Source organism: Rhinichthys klamathensis, unplaced genomic scaffold (genome assembly GCF_029890125.1).
Source record: "Rhinichthys klamathensis goyatoka isolate OS25496 unplaced genomic scaffold, OSU_Roscu_1.1 h1tg000095l_1, whole genome shotgun sequence".
Lineage (NCBI taxonomy): Eukaryota > Metazoa > Chordata > Actinopteri > Cypriniformes > Leuciscidae > Rhinichthys > Rhinichthys klamathensis.
In genome coordinates, this window is record NW_026606634.1 from 1,222,003 (window position 1) to 1,241,294 (window position 19,292).

Below are 19,292 nucleotides of genomic sequence, written 5' to 3' on the forward strand. Positions count from 1 at the left end.
CAGATATCTAAAATGGCTTTCTTACTAGTAACAATCACATTCATGATATCAGAAATTAACATTGTCACTAGTGAAAATTGAATTATTGATATAAAAAATGAACATTGTTACTAGTAGCAATTCAATTGTTGATATCAAGAATAGACATTTCAACTAGTGACAATTTAATTCTTGATATCAAAAATAAAGGTTTTTACTAGTAAGAATTGTATTTCTGATATGTGAAATTGGAATTTCAACTAGTAAGAAATCAATTCTTGATATCAAGAATTGATTTTGAATGGCAGCCTATGGTGACATTTCACTAGTGAAAATACAATTACAGATATCAAGAATTGATTTTGAATGGCAGCCAAGCCGTTTTAACTTTTATTCATTTCCAGGATATGAATACTTGATATCAACAATTACATTTTCACTAGTTAAAATTATAATTATTGATATCAGGAATAATATTTCTACTAGTAACAATGGCAATTTTTGATATCAGGAATTACATTTTCACTAGTAACAATGCTAATTCTTGACATCAACATTTACATTTTCACTAGTTAAAATGATAATTCTTGATATCAACAATTGAATTGCAACTAGTAAAAACTATAATTCTTGATATCTGTAATTGTATTTTCACTAGTGAAATGTCACCATAGGCTGCCATTCAAAATCAATTCTTGATATCAAGAATTGATTTCTTACTAGTTGAAATTCCAATTTCACATATCAGAAATACAATTCTTACTAGTAAAAACCTTTATTTTTGATATCAAGAATTAAATTGTCACTAGTTGAAATGTCTATTCTTGATATCAACAATTGAATTGCTACTAGTAACAATGTTCATTTTTTATATCAATAATTCAATTTTCACTAGTGACAATGTTAATTTCTGATATCATGAATGTGATTGTTACTAGTAAGAAAGCCATTTTAGATATCTGAAATAATATTGATATCAGAAATACATTTTCAGATATCAAAAATGAAAATTTTTACTAGTAGCAATTCAGTTATTGATATCAAGAATAGACATTTAGACTAGTGATAATTTAATTATTGATATCAGGAATTCGCATTTTTACTAGTAACAATGTAATTATTGATATCAAAAATTATATTTCTACTAGTAAGAAATCAATTGTTTCAATTGTATTTTCAAATCAATTTCACTAGTGAAAAAACAATTACAGATATCAAGAATTATAGTTTTTACTAGTTGCAATTCAATTGTTGATATCAAGAATTATCATTTTAACTAGTGAAAATGTAAATGTTGATGTCAAGAATTAGCATTGTTACTAGTGAAAATGTAATTCCTGATATCAAAAATTGCCATTGTTACTAGTAGAAATATTATTCCTGATATCAATAATTATAATTTTAACTAGTGAAAATTGAATTGTTGATATCAAGTATTCATATCCTGGAAATGAATAAAAGTTAAAACGGCTTGCCATATAAAGTGGCTTATAAACGCAGTTTTGATGTGACCTACTCTAACCGTTACACTAACTCGTTGTATCAAGTAATATTCTGTTCACGATGACCTCATGTTTTTAGCAAAATAACACAAAGAAAAAATGGCCATATACTCTAGGAAACAGTGTAATATGGAAAATGCTTCTGCAAGGCTGAACATTAGGGTGTGTGTTACAGTTAACGCCACATGTTAAACTTGTACAACACTGTTCTACGGTTTGGGGTCAGTAAGATGTTTAATGTTTCTGAAAGAAGTCTCTTGCTCATCAAAACCATAACACTATGAAATATTATTTTGGGGAATTCTCATGGCGGAGAGGTCTGCCATGGGAGGAGCTACAGCTCACAGATGCAGAAAATGATTGATTTGCTGCCTTTGTTTTGGTGTGTGTGTGTGTGTACGCAGACGTTCCTTATATTCTAGATGAGATTCTGTAGAGTTGGTGTGTGTTTGACATTTGTAAGTTCACTCCTTTGAGTCGTGTTCAGTATAATGGTTGTGTTTAACTCTGAAATGCTGCAGGTGATTCGTAATTCGTATGATGTCTACCTATCGGTGTTCTTGATTGTTAAACCATTGAATCATTTGAATTATAGGATCTGTAATACGTTGTTTGAATTTCCATGGTTTAATTGTTATATTTGTTTTTAAGCTTTTGTTTGTGTTTCAATGCGTTAACACCCCGTCTAGGGTGAGGCCGCAACAAAAACTGGAATTGGCAATCAAAGATCCTTTGTACACTTTTATTAACAGGACCACAAGTAAAAGCACAACTTCAGGGGTGAGCGAAGGCCAAAACACCAGACAAACTCCAAACAGGACAAACTAAATTCCCTATCAAAAGAAAACAAAATAAAATACCCTACCTAATGAAAAACAGGAGAAAACAGTATTTACAAAAGAAAAGGCACTCAACAGCTTCCACGTGTGGAAAAGATACTATACTTTACAAAATATACAAAAAAGAACAGGTGATTATCAACTCAAAACCAAAAATTCCCACCGCACCCAACAGGAAAGCTATAGCAAACACACACAATAGCACATGTGCGACTGAACAACAGGTTGAGGAGAGCTCCCTCTTCTGGCTCTCCAGATCAGTGTATTACCCCTCATCCCATCAGGACCAATCACATCTGCAGATCACTGGTCTGATCCAATCCTGTGACAGAAAGGGCGGGACGAGAGAGAGAGATAGAGAGAGGGAGAGAGAGAGAGAGAGAGAGAGAGAGAGAGAGAGAGAGAGAGAGAGAGAGAGAGAGAGAGAGAGAGAGAGAGACAGAGAGAGAGAGAGAGAGAGAGAGAGAGAGAGAGAGAGAGAGAGAGAGAGAGAGAGAGAGAGAGAGAGAGAGAGAGAGAGAGAGAGAGAGAGAGAGAGAGGACCAGCAAAGCAATATAACAATTGTCTTTTGATGATCATGTATACCATGCAACTGGATTTCCATGTGTTACTGCCAATAAATGATTAAGATTGAGAACTGGATTCATCCTGGAAGCACATTTCCTGAACCCAAGTCCTGTATCCCACACTTTACAATTACAAGTAAGGAATAATCTACAGTCTTGACAGAGAGCATTCAGATTTAATGCACAGCTGGCCGTGGATTCTCCCACTGATACCGTGGTCATTTACCAGCATTGACCAGTTAAAGCTGTTATTGATGTTTGCAGCGCTAAATTCGACTGAAAGGGCAAACTGGCGGTTATTTTCTTCAGCAACTACTCGTTCGTTAGATCTAGCATTCGCTTTAAATCAGACACATAGATAAAGTAGAGAGAGAGAGAGAGAGAGAGAGAGAGAGAGAGGAGAGAGAGAGAGAGAGAGAGAGAGAGAGAGAGAGAGAGAGAGAGAGAGAGAGAGAGAGAGAGAGAGAGAGAGAGAGAGAGAGAGAGAGAGAGAGAGAGAGAGATGTGCGTGTGAATTACATGCATCTGCATCTGTTCAGCGTCTCTTTACTGAGTAATATAATATAATGTAATGATTTAGTAGTGTGTGTGTGTGTGTGTGTGTTCCAATGAAAGCAGCACATTAATATAGAATGGTAATTCAACTGACCTGGAACTATCTGTGCATTAAACCTTCCAGCCAATCATAATGGAGTATTCAGACAGACCATGGTAATTTAAAATAACTTTTCTGTGAATATATTTCAAAATGTCATTTATTCATCATGTGTGATCAAAGCTGAATTCAGCATCATTACTCCAGTCCAGATCCTTCAGAAAACATTTAGTTGATTTGCTGTTTAGTATCAAATCAAAATATGACTTTTTGTTACAAAACAAGGCATTGATTTCATACATGTCCACTGTAGAGACACCAGGACTTACAGTAGGTTTGTCAGGCATTCTGGGAGAAACAAATTCAATTATATATCAATATTCCTATGAAGTATTATATATTATTATGAAAATGTTACCAATTATTAATCCCATTATTGCACTTCTTTTTTCATTACATGTTGGCCCAAGAACACATTAATATGCTAATTAGATACCGTGTATACATTGTATATTTATGGCCAGTTTACCCACATATTGCATAAAGTGAAATGGTATATCAATTCATTCCATTATACCTTTCATAACATAGTTGGGAATCATCTTTATACAGATTTTGGTTAAAAAAATCCTGAAACCTAAAAATGTATTGGTGAATGAAAATAAATCCCATTGATTTTTCATGTATTTTTATTTTTTTAAACAACTGAGTACTGGTGTCCACTACATGGACATGGCATAGCATATGAATAAAATATATTTTGCCAAAAATAAAATATATATTTTTTCCATTTGATTCTTATGCTCTAAACAATGTAATGACATGAAAAATACTACATTCAAAAAAACTTTTTTTTCGGGGTCTCAGGAGGATATGTCAGTATAAAAGTCTCCACTGTCACTTTTGATCAATTTACTGCATCATATGCATTTCTTTAAAAAACAACAACCTTACCTTAATTTTTTGACGTGTAGCCTATATATGCACATTTCTTCAGTAACAGTGTTTTAGACATGCTTTTAATACCCCGATCAATGTTTAGTTCTCCAAACATTATTTCATCAAATGATGTGCAGTCTACAGCTAATTTAGGCACATGACCTACATCCAAGCCAGTGCGTGATGCAGGCTAAAAACGTGAGACCCACATGATGCCTTTCCGAGCTGAGTTCAGGCTGTTTGATGCGATGTTCATTCGGGCAAACCCTATATGGCTCGGAGCCTATCAGCAGCGCGTGTGTGGAGAGGAGGAACTCGAGCAATATAAAGCTGTGAGGGAACAAACAGCAGTCACGGTGCGCTCCTCCTCTTCTACATGTGCGTCCCCACGCCTCTCCTCCTCCTCTCGGAACATTAGCATAAAATCTGTGTCAGTAGGACAGCGATCACATGCAGCGCGCGCATGAGGCGTTCCAATGTCAACCGAGTGCACGCGCATTCAGTCAGTCACAGAAAGAGAGTGAGAGAGAGAGAGAGAGAGAGAGGGGAGGAGAATAGCAGCTACTACAGGGAAGAACAGAGGGCGTGTGAAACGGACTCACAGTCCTTGGCACACAATACCACAAACAATTTAAAGGGCACAGAAAGGAGGGGGGAAACTAGTGGGGGGAAGCTCAGTCACATTTCTAAAGCACCTGAAAACGTGTTTGGTGTGATGCTTGTGCTCGTCTCAAACTAGTTGCACATCTCTGCCTTGATGCCAGGTCACTAGCTCGGACTGTTACTGTACTGTACACAGTGTTCCAGCTCAGCTCTCTAAGACTGAGGACGGCGCATTGCCCTGCTAACCTGAAGGACATCTGACTTTTGAGAATCAGCTTATTCTTTTCCCGAGACATTTCCATAAAAGACTTATTGAAGTTTTGTGTGGACGGAATTTGAAACACGCTGAATATCATAATAGAGCCGCTTCAGATTCCCGCTCTTCCTTCATCAACATCAGGAACAGACACTATGGACGGCAGTCCAGGTGAGTTAAAACAATATATTGGCTATACGTGTTAGCTATTCTAGATCTTTCTACATTAATTTTTCAATCACCCGATTAGAGTTATAGCTATATGCACTGTTTTATCTTCGCCAATGTTGATATAACTTCTTGTTGAACTTTGTAAAATAGAGACATTACACGCTCACGTTTGATATTGCCAAGGAAGGACTGTAATTGTTTTTCATCTTTTCATTTTACAATTACATGCTGGTGTTATTTTTCCATCTGCACGTTGCATTTCTGATGTGAAATACATTTCGTAGGCTACTGTACCGCGTGCCTTGCGTTACGGTTACCGATGTTTTGACAAATGTTTCCGGTCTCGCGTGGCGCGTAAACAAACTCACGTGCAACTGCTCGCGCGCTCTTCCAAAAGACATCATGACACACATCATCCTCATAAATCAGTCGTGAGATGTTTTTCAGCGTGACCTCAGCAACCAACGACTTGTTGCTATAACAAAGTTACAATCTTCAAGGCTATCTGTGCATTCGCCGCGATTCAGTGGCGCTTTGTTTACATGTAGCGTGATCTCCAATAGAGAGGTGGGTGACATCCGAAACTGGGTTATCTACTGTCAAGGTGTTTCCCTCTCGAACAGGGAACGTGTTCACACTGTGATTCATTACCCGAGTCACGCTCGTGCGCCAGTGACTGATGCTCATTCTCTATAAGCGCTCCTCCTTTATATTCACCCAAACACGTGCATGTCAATAACTGCTCAGGAACATGCGAGGAAACCCGTCATTTACAGACAGTAAACACTGCACATCAGGCAATACACCAGAGGTTTGTTTACTGGCACATGACCTTTCTTATAAGCCAATGATGTTTTTAGATGGCTAAATCTGAAGTCATTTATTATAGAGTCATAATAAAGTAATCTGATATTTATATTAAGTCAGAACGGTTACACTTTACAATAAGGTTCATTAGTCAACATGAACTAAGAATGAACAATACGTCTGCAGAATTGATTCATCTTAGTTAATATTATTTTCAACATTTTGCTACTAATGCATTATTCAAATCAAAGGTTGTATTTGTTAACATTACTGTGAACTAACATGAACAAACAATGAACAGCTGAATTGTGATTATTTTTATTAACTAATATTAACACAAATTAGTAACAAATTGTTCATGTTATTAATATATTAACTAATGTTAACTAATTAACCTTATTATAAAGTGTTACTGTCAGAACGAGTGTGATTGTGATGCTATAGTTTTTTGGCAGCAAGTAAAATAATGATACATGGGAACTTTAAAACATGGGCTCTACATTGCAAAACTGTCAATTTATTGTACATATTATTATTATTATTATTATTAATACTATACAGGCTACAATTATCATTGTGCTACTTTAGGAATAACATTTATAATTGACACATAAACACATATGGTCAATGTCATATCCAGTATGTTATTTTTCTGATTCTGGTGCTTGTGATTTCTTTGAAAGCGCTCTGTTCGCCAGCTGCACGTTTTGCATGTCATCAGACAGACTTTCACTTTCACCATCACGAGGATCAACTCGGAACTCCACGTGCCACGCGTGATTTGATTTCCCAGGCGCACACACACACGCACACACACCCCCTCCTTGCCTGTGTTTTTGTTCCGGCAGCCGATCTCATCCGGCCTCTGAAGGGAGGGAGGCTGGTCACTGGGTCAAAGTCAAACAGGCACAGCTTTCAGCTCAGTCCGTTCTTCTCTGCCTGCGTGATCTCTATTAGACAACACACAGGCTTATAACAAGCACAGCCTTATGTGACAGAAGATGCTTGGTGCATTTAAGGCCTAGACACAAGAGATTGACTCGTCTCGTAAAAACAGAAAGCTCAAATATATAGTCTAACTCGCTTGTGCTTTGCCCCAGTACAACATCCGGCAGTGTTCCTTATGTCAAAAATAAAATATATTACAAAGCGAATGAATTTGTAGCACAATGAGTCTTCATTTACATAGATTGTGCTGCACATATGTGTTTTTTCCAAAAGATACAGTAATACTGACCTAGTTTTCAGCAGCAGGCAGCGCATGTCTGAGGACATCCAGTTCTCTGAACAAACCTTCACACACCTTTAAAGCCTCCCAACTGACAGTCTCAACGTAGAGCTCACCTGCCATTTACTTAATGTTCATTTGGCTGGTTTAAAATATAGTTAAGTCCTTTAGCGTTTATCATCTTTCTGTTTATCATTCAGAATCATAAGAAACTACACATTCAGATACACATATAGGGGAAGCATATGGTTCTCTTTTATTTGACAAGACATCACAGTATCACACTTCAGGTGATACAAAATGTCAGTAGTTATTATTATAGTACATTACAACAAGGTATGCAATACAGCAGTTTAATACTTTAAGTTGAAATGACAAACATCTAAGGTGATTGTACCTAATTTAAGGCAGCATTTTTTTTTACAGTGTACTTTACAATACTATATAGTATAATCTGAAGTGTACATTTATAGCCTACTAATGTTATTGAAATCTATTAAAGTCACTAAGTGATTAAACATAAAATCTACCTTGCATATATTAAACAAACACAGCACTCCTGTCAGCATTCAGAACATCATCAAGAGGGATGTTGTGTTCCTGAACAGCAGGTTTCACAAACTCAATAACCCATTCATTTCTTCATTCTTCTTATCATTCTCATTCACCTTTGTGCATGTGAGATACAATACACAGGAAAGGTGTTTCATGTGGTGTTTGGGGAAATGATGTGTCATACAACAATATTTAACTCGGATGAAATGAAATTGGGAAGGGCCGTTAATGTAGTATAATATCTATATTTCATCCATGCACGTCATATAAACAAGTGAGAAGAGGTGAAATGAGTTGCTTATAAAAAAAGAACAAGAAGGCGAAAACAAAAACAAGCTCGTATGTCGAGCAAACGTGACCGTGCACGTTCATGCATGCACTCCAGTTTCCGGTGACTCAAGTATTACAAACACGGGCGCATAAACCTGGCCCTGGTTACTGTTTTTAAGCCCTCTTCAAACGTGAGCAGCAGGCTGGCAGTGTGTGCTTCTCTCTCTCTCTCTCGTACTGCGGCTGTTTTAGACACGGGACTGCGCAAAGAGGCTTGTGTTTTCGGGGCGTTCACTGTGTCAGGAGTGCATGTGAGTCGACGGTCAGGTGGCTGGCAGCTCTGGAGCGCGCAGCGCGTGAGGCGGGGGCGTGAGAGTTCTTCGAGTTTATGATTCACAAACAAATTGTTCTTTTGAGTCGATTCTTTTGAATGATTCTGTTTAACAGACTCGGGAAGGTTAGAAGAGAGAACTTTGCAACGATGGGAGACAACTCGATTTTTGACGCAAGAAAAACACACTTAAGGAAAAAAACTTGGCAACATTAAACTGGAAGATGCAAATTGCATTTGAAAACAATAAAATATAAAACGCAGTCATAACAAACAGCTGTATTTAACTAACACTGAACTCGTGAAAATCGGCATGCAATTCTTGGAACGCTGTGGAGAGACGGATCGAATCACTGAAGTGAACTGACTCTCTGAAATAAATCCGATTCCCCAACGTTACACACACAATTATACACGTGAGTCAGTCTGGCTCATCCTGGCAGTCTGGCACACTTCTCACATGTTTGAGCCCTCTCCTGGCGCGGTTTGAAACATGTGATTCATGATGACGGATGAGCTGGCCAGACTGAAAGTAGTGAAGGGTTCAAACATGTGAGAAATTTCCAAGTTTACATAGAAGTCAGTGGCTTGGCAGCTTTTTGAACAAAAAAATACATACATTTCTGAATAGACCACATCCACACCCACTCTGTTTACAATACCATTCAGTTCATTGCTGACATTTAACAGATTCAGAGAGCAACAATGTGGCTGGTAACTAAGATGTTGCACGTTTATCTTTGTTAAAGATTTGCATAAAAGCCTCAGCTAAATTACAGATTTGCCAAATCCTGCAGAATGGATTTAAACATCCAAAATGTGTCAAACTGACGTGAATATACATGAAATTAGTCGGATTTAATAAACTGTGTAGAGTGCAATGGATATGTAAGCTAAAATGAAAGCCTTCATTCTGCTCATTTAGATATTTATATCATGACAACACTCGGGGTAGTTTGGTATGTTAATGGACATGACAATGTTAATGTATATGGTCTTGGCACTTGGCAGACTGTTATTGGTGCTGCTGTAGAGCCAGTATGGAGAATTGCTACTGTAAATACATTCACAGACACGATGCTGTGAGCATGTTGCCATGATATACCACACATGAAATTACACATAGCAGATCTAGGCAGGTGGAGCTGGGGAAGGTGGAGGGCTGCAGGACCGGTTTACAGCAAACACTAAACCAGACTATTTAAATGTTGAGCATGCAAGCTCATTGGCTGCTTGTAAACCAGAGACCAATCAGCTTGTAGAGCCATGTCGTGAACAATGCGATGGCTAGCATATTCCATTAAGGATCTGCTCCGTCTAGAGTTTCATGACTGAACTAGATATTTATAATAACAAGAGAAACTTATCCTCATGAAATATTTTTTCCCCCTCTCTTTCTCTCTTCTCCTTCACACACTCGCAGGTGAAGGAGTGATTCACTATGCAGGCTCAACTGGAAGTGCCAGCCCCAGCCCAGGAAGCCCATCCAGTGGGTACCAGACCCAGTCCCCATCCTCCCAGCCCTCATCCCCCGAGGAGGTCTCCTTCACTGATCTTGGTGCCCCTAAAAAATACTCAGCTGGAAGCAGTGGCAATTCTGTAAGGGGCAACAAACTGGTTTTCCAATTTCCAGAAGTAAGCAGTGCTTCCTCTGTCAACACCGTTACACCGACCTTAACGTCATCAGGGCAAAACTCCTACTCTCACCCAATGGTTGGCAGGCGACCCATTGGATTCACGGGTACCTTTACTAGTGAGTATTATTGGAGTCATTTTTGATCATTTAGCCTCAAATTCTGTGAGATTGACCACTGCTAACTCATTTTAAATTTGTGTTAATAGAAACCGGAGGTATGGTGTTGCTTTGCAAAGTATGTGGAGATATTGCATCAGGATTTCACTATGGTGTCCATGCATGTGAAGGATGCAAGGTAAGGACACGCAAATGCACACTTCTCACTCATAAAATATTCTCAAAATGCATAACTGATGTGTTTAGTAATGGCCCCTAAACTGAAGTCTCTATTCGGTTCATGTGCCTGTTGCTTTACTCACACACACATTCAATCTGATCTTGTGTTACCCTCAGGGTTTCTTCCGCCGCAGTATCCAGCAGAACATCAATTATAAGATGTGTGTGAAGAATGAAAACTGTCTGATCATGAGGATGAATCGCAATCGCTGTCAGCACTGTCGCTTTAAGAAGTGCCTCTCTGTCGGCATGTCCAGAGATGGTAAGAGCTTTAAACATACAGTTATTAATAATAAACATTATTATTCTTGGTATGACTATATTATTTAAAGTGTTTGCTGAGGGAAACAATCAGAATTACCAAACAGTGTTAGGAATGTAGTTGGTTGAGTAAAGAACCACCTAGCAATGTCCTAGAACCCCTCAGTATAGACCCTAGTAATTGCACTTTTCTAAGCAATTTAACACCGATCTGGAGACCAGCATATAGACTGGTCCAGTATGAACCCACTTAACAACAGATCACGCAACACACTAGCAGTTTGTCCATTGGCAACTGCATACCAATTCTAAATATCACATTTGTAATCCAGTGGTTTCAAGTAGAATCTGCGTGATCTGAAGTTTCGAGTGAGGGCAAAAAATGTCCCCATGTAGGTTGAAATTTGTTACGCAAATGTGATTGTGTTTGAAAGTGACCTCTGTGTGAGTGGTGTTTCATGCATCACTACTATTGACAATGGACAATTGACCTTTTTGCTGCAAAATTTCGCTAATGTGATCGCACCTTTACAGCACATTTAAAACATTCTTTCGATTCTCCTTTTTTATTTCCTCAACCCAGCATCCACCATCTGTTCTGTAATGTTTGCACCTATGGCTGACAGTTTCCTTTCACCGCTGATTTATTAGTGCGGGCACGCCGAAATCCCACAAGTCATCGCTCACTGTAAAAACTGCTGCAAATCAGGTTAATTTGGGGAATTGGGGACACCGAGCTCCTAGTGCACTGCAGTTTAATGTGTTTCCAGGTCTTCGTTTGCTGTATTGCAGGATTAATTAAGATCTAAACGCTCGCTGGGATTTAATAAAGTGCTTTGTCGATGTAACCCAGAAGCTTAGAGCATTTATTTCAGTCGAATGTACTGCATAAATATGCTAAAATATATTTTTTCCGATTTGTCCTCTAGTACACTTTGCCCATACAGGACACTGCTGTCTCTGGGGAGCTTTGTAAACTGGGCTGATAATAAATCATATTTTCTGGGGCTAGTGTACATATTTAGGTGACCTAAAAAGCGGGGAAAGTAAAGTGATGCACCGTATGCACCATCATATTTCAACGTCACTTGACCTTGTTTTCCTCCCTTGTTGCAACTCACGCTGTAATTGCATAAGATTTCCAATTAATTTGAAAGTTTATGAATATATAAAGAACCATTATGGATTTAACTTTGCCCTTAAATGGCAAAAAACGTAGCTAATACTGTATGTCGCTTGCTTTACAGTACATGTAGATGGTATATTCTTCCTCCATTATATTATGTCATTGAGCTTGTCACCGGAAACCTTGACTTCTCCTTTAACACTGGTCCGCGGCTTCACGTGAGGGTGCTTTATGACACCTCGAGACACGCAAAACCTGGTTATATTACAGGCCTAAAGATCTGGTTTTGCATTAGTGCTTGTGTTAGCAGTTTCAACCGAACCTTGCTTGCTGAAGGCACTTCGCATTGCTCAACACTTGGTGCTCCTTATCAGTCTAGTTCATCATCATATCATGTTCCTCTGCCCTACAACATTGCACCACTTAACTATTCTAACGCCTTCTTCTCTCTGCCCTTATAACCTGTAACCCGCTAACCCTCGACCCCACGACTGTATCATTTCCCCTGCTGTCACTCACTCCATCACTCATTCCCTCACTGACACCAGTGCTTCGGTGACTCACTGACCCACTTCCCAATGGGATAGAGACACAGAGAGATGAACAGAAGGATGGGGGAGGGGTATTATACAGTTGTAGGATCTATGAATAGCTGCGAGGTGGAGTAGGGAGAGATCGGATGAGAAAGAGGAGGGGGAAGTAGAACAGAACGAAGCTTTGTAGACCAGTTATGTGATATGAACGATTAGTGGTCACTGTATGTCTTTTATAAAATGGATCCTGAATGCTGATTTGTCAGTACAGCTGTCCTTCTGTGCTGCATCGTACAGTAAAACTGTCTGTCGTATGCATAAATATAAGCTGGTAACCTGAAAGAGGAACCTACATAAGACTGTTAACCTTAAGCCGATCGAACACTTCCCGTATCTGCCTTCCACTCCGTCTCGCAGAATGAAGGCACAGTCCAAGTGCATCCCAATTATGCACATACACAGAAAATAGCTTACTTCAATGTGCAAAATGAGGATAAATCAATAAAGCTATTCCAGTGCATGTTCGACCTAACCAATTCCCCTCTAGCCGTGACTATATTCACAGTACAGCACAGCCTCTCGTACCTCATTACATTATTGTACAGTTGTAAATTCAGTGAAACCTTTGCATTTGTATGATTGGATTATACATAGTGACATTTAATCCCCCGTTTCTCCTAGCTGTGCGATTCGGACGCATTCCGAAGCGCGAGAAACAACGTCTACTGGACGAAATGCAGAGTTACATGAACAGCCTTAATGAATCGGCGTCCATGGACATCAACTGTTCTTCACCCACCGAGACCCCTACCAGCCCTGGAGACGGCCAATCAGAAGAGGGCATCGGTGCGATCTCGCAAGCTTATCGAAACATCTTTGTGAACGGGGAGAAGGTGTTAGTGAAGATTGACGATGACAATAACAACAGTCCTTCTTCCTTCCGTCATAATCCAATACAAGAGTCCGGTTACACCCAGTCTCATCCTCAGCCAAGCGTCTCACCGCGAGAACATCCTGTACATTCCACAACAAACTGCCTCTCCCAGTCCAGATGCCCGTTCGCCAGCCACGACAACAAACCAGACAACAGTCACTATAACTTCCCACAGTCCTCAAGTCCCAGTCAGGGAAGTACACCTTCTCAAAGCTATCCATCGAAGCACAACAGTTATTCCACTCAGACGTCTTGTCCTTGGAGACTGAGTCCTGGTGCTAAAGTTCTGGTAGGTTTTTATGAGGGCGTATGATTTGATGTACATCGCAAAACAACATACTTTTTTATTTATTTTTTTAGAATTCATGTGATTAAATGAGTCTCTTCCTGTATTTCTCTAGGCATGTCCTCTCAATGCATGTCCCGTCTCCCCAGCCAGTCACTCCAGTCAACAGGTCTGGGAGAGTTTCTCCCAGTGCTTCACTCCGGCTGTTAAAGAAGTGGTGGAGTTTGCCAAGAGTATTCCCGGGTTTCAGGCACTGAGTCAACATGATCAGGTCATGCTGCTGAAGGCAGGAACCTTTCAGGTGAGAAACGCCAACGTCTGTCCCCAGATCAGTTCCAATCACACTGTCTTTGCCTTCTTCTATGTAGAAACATATTGATGTTTATTAGATTATGATTATGTAATCTAGGAGTCTTAGTTCAGGTTCTTGCAGCTGTGATTCAGGTCATTTAAAACCAAAATATTGTTGACTCAAGATCCTGATTTAAGGATTGATCTGGTTCAGATTGCTTTTGTGAACTGGTTCAATTGATTAATTGAAAAGATTTGACTCAACTGAACAATTCGATCATGAATCCAATCCCTAGCAGTTTCAATTACATGGTGTTACGGACAACTATTTACGGACTGTGCAAGACTCTAGACTAATATCTTTACAGATTTGTTTCAGCACTCAATAACTAAGGTCTGAATGAAAGCGAAATGCGTCCAGTGCTTATATTTCAATGAATAAAGTCTTTGAGTGATGCACTTTACACGACCCAATGTTGAACAGTTTATTTAACATCATTTTTCTTCATTGCAGGTTCTAATGGTGAGGTTCTGCTCGCTCTTTGACGCCAAGGAACGGACTGTAACATTCCTAAATGGTCAGACCTACCCGTTGGCGTCGCTGCGAGTGCTTGGCATGGGCAGTCTTCTGGACGCCATGTTTGAGTTCAGTGAGAAGCTGGGGAACATGGGTCTGGAGGCCGACGAGATGGGTCTCTTCATGGCTGTGGTGCTGGTTTCTGCAGGTACGTGTCACACGCAAGCAATGTTTCAAGAGTGTCGGTCCAACATTTTCAGGCATCACAGCTGTGCTTTTCACATGGCTGTTCCGAACAGTATCTTCGCATCACAATCAGCATCACATGTGTCCTTTGTGGATAATGCGATACTACAATCCAAAATGGTGGCTGTAGTCAAAGAAAATGCAAAAACATTCTATTTTGATAAAACTATTTTTTTTAATTGCAACCTTTTTTTGAAGAAAAAAAAGTTCGAATTGTGGGTTATAAACTTGGAATGGCGAGAGAAAACGTCAGAATTGTGAGATAAAAAGGTGCAATTATCTAATAGGTTTTTTAAATTCTGTGGCGGAAACAAACTTTTATAGAAAACAGTTCTATTAGCACACTAATTATCACCCATTTTTTTTAATGGCACCATATTTTTGTGCTTAGACTAGTATACATTTCAATTGATAGCTCTATTTGTGTAGTGAAGTTGATATCCATGAGTGTTTTAAATCCGTCAACTATCACTTCACACAGAACGCGTCTGTCCATTCCACTGCGCTACTTTTGCATCGTTTTTCAAAGTAAACACGCTAGACGGACGTCTTTAACCGTTGCACTTGCATCTCACACATGACACGCCGTTCTAAAAACGTGGCGCTCAAGTTAAAAGAAGTTCAACTTTGGAAAAAAAAGACAACTTTTTTTGTTCCGTGACCTGCGTTTTAAACAGCAAAACCGTGTTCTGTTTGAACCCGCCCTTAGAAGGACAGCAAAGCCTTGCACTAGAGTTTGGAATAGAGTAGTAATGTCTACGCCATGAGTGTGTATTCCAGGTACTCATGATTGTGTACTCTGTGTGTCAGATCGCTCAGGTATCTCAGACGTGGGGGCCGTCGAGCAGCTCCAGGAGGATTTGATCGGCGCTCTCCGAGCTCTCATCACTCGCAGGAGGCCAGAAGACAGCACACTCTTCCCCAAACTCCTGCTGCGTCTGCCAGACCTCAGGACACTCAACAACCAGCACTCGGAGAAACTCCTCGCCTTCCACATCGACCCCTGAGGCGCACGCCAGACCCAAAACACAGATTCAGGGTGCTCTTCTGTACAAACAAGCCATGCATAATTCAGGACGACACATCTGACTCGCACTTACACAGACTCGCTTTTCCAATGCAACGTAAGGATTCTTTTAAAGAATGGAGCAGATGCTGGACATTTGGACTTTTCAGGAGAGGTTTCAAGAAATCCAAGAAGAGGGAATCGATTTTTCTTCCTAAAATGGACATTTGACGAGATTATGAGGTGATGGATGGTTTTATAATCTGGACTCGCATTGAAAGATCGGTGTCAGTAGGCTATGAAGTTTTGGGACATTATAAATATTCTTCTCACTCCAGATGCTATGCATTTATTATCATATTGTTCAACACATCGTACAACCTTTCAGATGCTAGCTCATAATTCAATAATTTCCTCTAACACATTCTTATATCTCTTTGTGGACCTTTATAAATATTGTTTACAGTCAAAACATTGAGTGTAAAAAACATGTATTATAATTGAAATGTATGATAGTTTCTCATAACTGTATAAGACTGTAGTATGAATTCACGTGTGGAAATATCATGATAATACCAGGCTGTGTCATGAAGAAAGGACTGCTCATCTCATCTTGTATTTAAACTGTTATGCCAATGTCATTTACAACAGCTCTGCATGGATATGGTTTATTTTCTACCCTTTGCAGTTCAGAATTTTCTGAAAGTGTCTTTTGTATTGGCGAAGATGAGTTAGCGGCAAAGCGGACATTAGCATTTCTACACAAAGTCAATTCATTTGTTTCACGTGCATCTAAATGTATATTTCGTAAATGTATTATGTTTATCTTTTACTATAGAGATGGCAAGATTATGTGATATTAAAAAATTACATTTCAATTTTTGCAAATCTGACTATTTTGTATACAGTACATGCGCATATACGGTATATATGATATCCTGAGCACTGCACGTTGCTTTGCACATGGAATGCTGATGGTGCACAATGGTATCCTAGCAACAGGCGATGGAACCAGCATGATGTATGTGATCCATGCCAAGATTTTCACCTTCATTTAAATAATGGCTCCAGGGTTCCAAATGGAATCTTTGTTTCATTTCATACATCACACACACTTCAATTACAGAATGTAGCACAGAATAATGAGTCTAGAATATTTAATGTTGGCCATACCGAATGAAACATACCTGTGAATAACAAAAAGACAGAAAATATATAATATATATATATAGGCTATAATATATAATACATTTATGTACTGTATGTATATCAAATATGTAAAATATGTATAGGTTATCAAATATAGCCTATATCAAATGTATATGAATAACTGATTCCAGATATGAGCATTTAACATTTACATTTAATCATTTAGCAGACGCTTTTATCCAAAGCTTGCAAAAGAGGAGAGTATTAGAAGCAATTAAACTAACAATAGGACAACAATACGTAAGTGCTGTGACCCTTCCCAGTTTACTCTAACGCAGTATATGTCATTTTTTTATAAATAGATATAGAGTACAGAAAAGAGAAAAGAAAGCGTTAGTATTAATGGATTATACACAAATAAATAAATATTGTACATCCAAATTAATAATGTTTGATATGGCATTTAAATACAATAAGTGCGCCCTCTTGAGGTTACTGTGCCATACTACATTTAAATGAACAGTGGGCTAACGACATTAGTTTGAATTAAGTCTTTAAATATGATTTCTAAAAATATATTTTATTGTTTCTTATAGGTTGCAAGCTAAGCAAGTAATGAAACAGAGACTGAACTCATCATACAATTCATCAATTGCATCTGGAACTATTTTATGTTTGGCTAAAACTAAAAATCGGAATAAAGTGTCAACATTTAAATGAGTTAAAAATGTTAAATCTTAAAGGGAGCAAACAATAAAATTGTATTATTATATATAATATCACAATTATTATTATTGCACATATTTGCAGCTTATAGTCTTTTTTTTTTTTAGGAAAACATGACAAAAATAATGTTCATGCATAGCTCCAGCATGTCCTACATGATGTCCTACCCCAACTTCCTGTTTCAACCGGAAATGTGTGGACACATGGAGGGGAAAAAACGGGGAAAAACGGGAACGTTATGGGGTAAGTTATTACAAGAAAAGTTATGACTATTGGACAGAAACCAGGCCATAATAAATTAAAGAGCGCCCTCTACCGACAAACTAGCACGTTAGCTTAGATGACATAACTTTCATACATATTTCTGACATGACTTTGAAAAATACATTTCTGTAAGTTAGCTCAAACAACGGCAAGGTCATGGGTTTGAATCCCAGGAAATGTATGAACTGATAAAATGTAATGTAATGTGATCTAGGCCTGAGTCGCTGTGGCTAAAAGCATCTGCCAAATGAAATGTAAATGTATAAAACAACTGCGAAACTGAAATCTTTCTTTTCCTCCAGGCAGCACATATAAATAAACAGCTATCGTACTATAGTTTGGCCCACTGACAAGCAGGCTTCTAGATATAAACCCTTAAACCTTAACGTTCTTAACACACTGGCAGTCGTTCCAGAAGCCGCTTACTAAAGCATGAAGTCACCGTTTCAAAAGACGAGTCTCATGACCTGACAACCTGACAGAGACTAAACCTTCCTTACTAATAATACTATTGTATAATTACATAACATAACTCTGTTGATGTGCTTATGTACACATATGGTCGTATTGATATAGCTAATAATTGCTTTTAAGCAGTATATCAACAATATGAATCACAAAACATTTAATGAAACAGGTAAATCTAATCATTGTTAGTTTACAATGACTTTATGAATGTAAATTACACTTCTACGAACGAAAATTCGTCTTTGCTTTTATTTTAATGTGACAACTTGCCCCATATATTGTGCATAACACTCATGACAAGCTGTCCTGCCTCTTCTATCAAACTATCATGGAAATAAATGACTGCCTCTTGACGTAGAATCAGACTACAGCACTATCATATTTAATATTTAAAAAACATGGACCGTTTCACAAGCCTTTTGCGTTCCTTTAGAATATTTGTGAACAATGAAATGAACAGGGAATTATTGACACCAGCTGTACTGTGTGCATTTTTAACTTATTAATATTTCTAACTTATTGTTATTAGCAAATATTAACATTTTGAATGAAAAAAGTTAGTGTTTATTGTATTTTTATTGTATTGATATTTCCCTCCATTTAATATTGTTAGGGTATTTTATTATCTTGAAGTTGTCTCCCCAAGTTCAATCTTATTACAATCATAACTCTTTTTTATGAAAATATGTATGAAATACATATTAAATACATTCCTTTTTTTTAACAAATTACTCAGTATTTCTGTCTTGTTTTCCAGTACGAATATATCTAAACATTCTTAAATCAATTAAGATTCATTTACTTGAGAAGCAAAATGACTTCAGATATTAAGTCTTCTTTACTGAAAAATTAATCAAAATGAAGTGAGTTC

General features: G+C 38.2%; 1 protein-coding gene across 28 annotated transcripts in view; it reads left to right on the forward strand.

The window, feature by feature from the left end:
* The window catches only part of LOC130086249 (nuclear receptor subfamily 1 group D member 2-like), a 297,692-nt gene extending 281,773 nt beyond the window's left edge, over positions 1-15,919 (forward strand). For all 28 annotated transcript variants that reach the window (XM_056252463.1, XM_056252470.1, XM_056252477.1 and 25 more), the window contains 7 exons: positions 10,066-10,395; positions 10,485-10,573; positions 10,732-10,876; positions 13,216-13,757; positions 13,870-14,055; positions 14,560-14,770; positions 15,619-15,919. In XM_056252463.1, the coding sequence (XP_056108438.1) occupies positions 10,066-10,395; positions 10,485-10,573; positions 10,732-10,876; positions 13,216-13,757; positions 13,870-14,055; positions 14,560-14,770; positions 15,619-15,815 (1,700 nt within the window). In that variant the 3' untranslated portion in view covers positions 15,816-15,919. The remainder of the gene's footprint in view (positions 1-10,065; positions 10,396-10,484; positions 10,574-10,731; positions 10,877-13,215; positions 13,758-13,869; positions 14,056-14,559; positions 14,771-15,618) is intronic.
* The last annotated feature ends 3,373 nt before the right edge of the window (positions 15,920-19,292 follow it).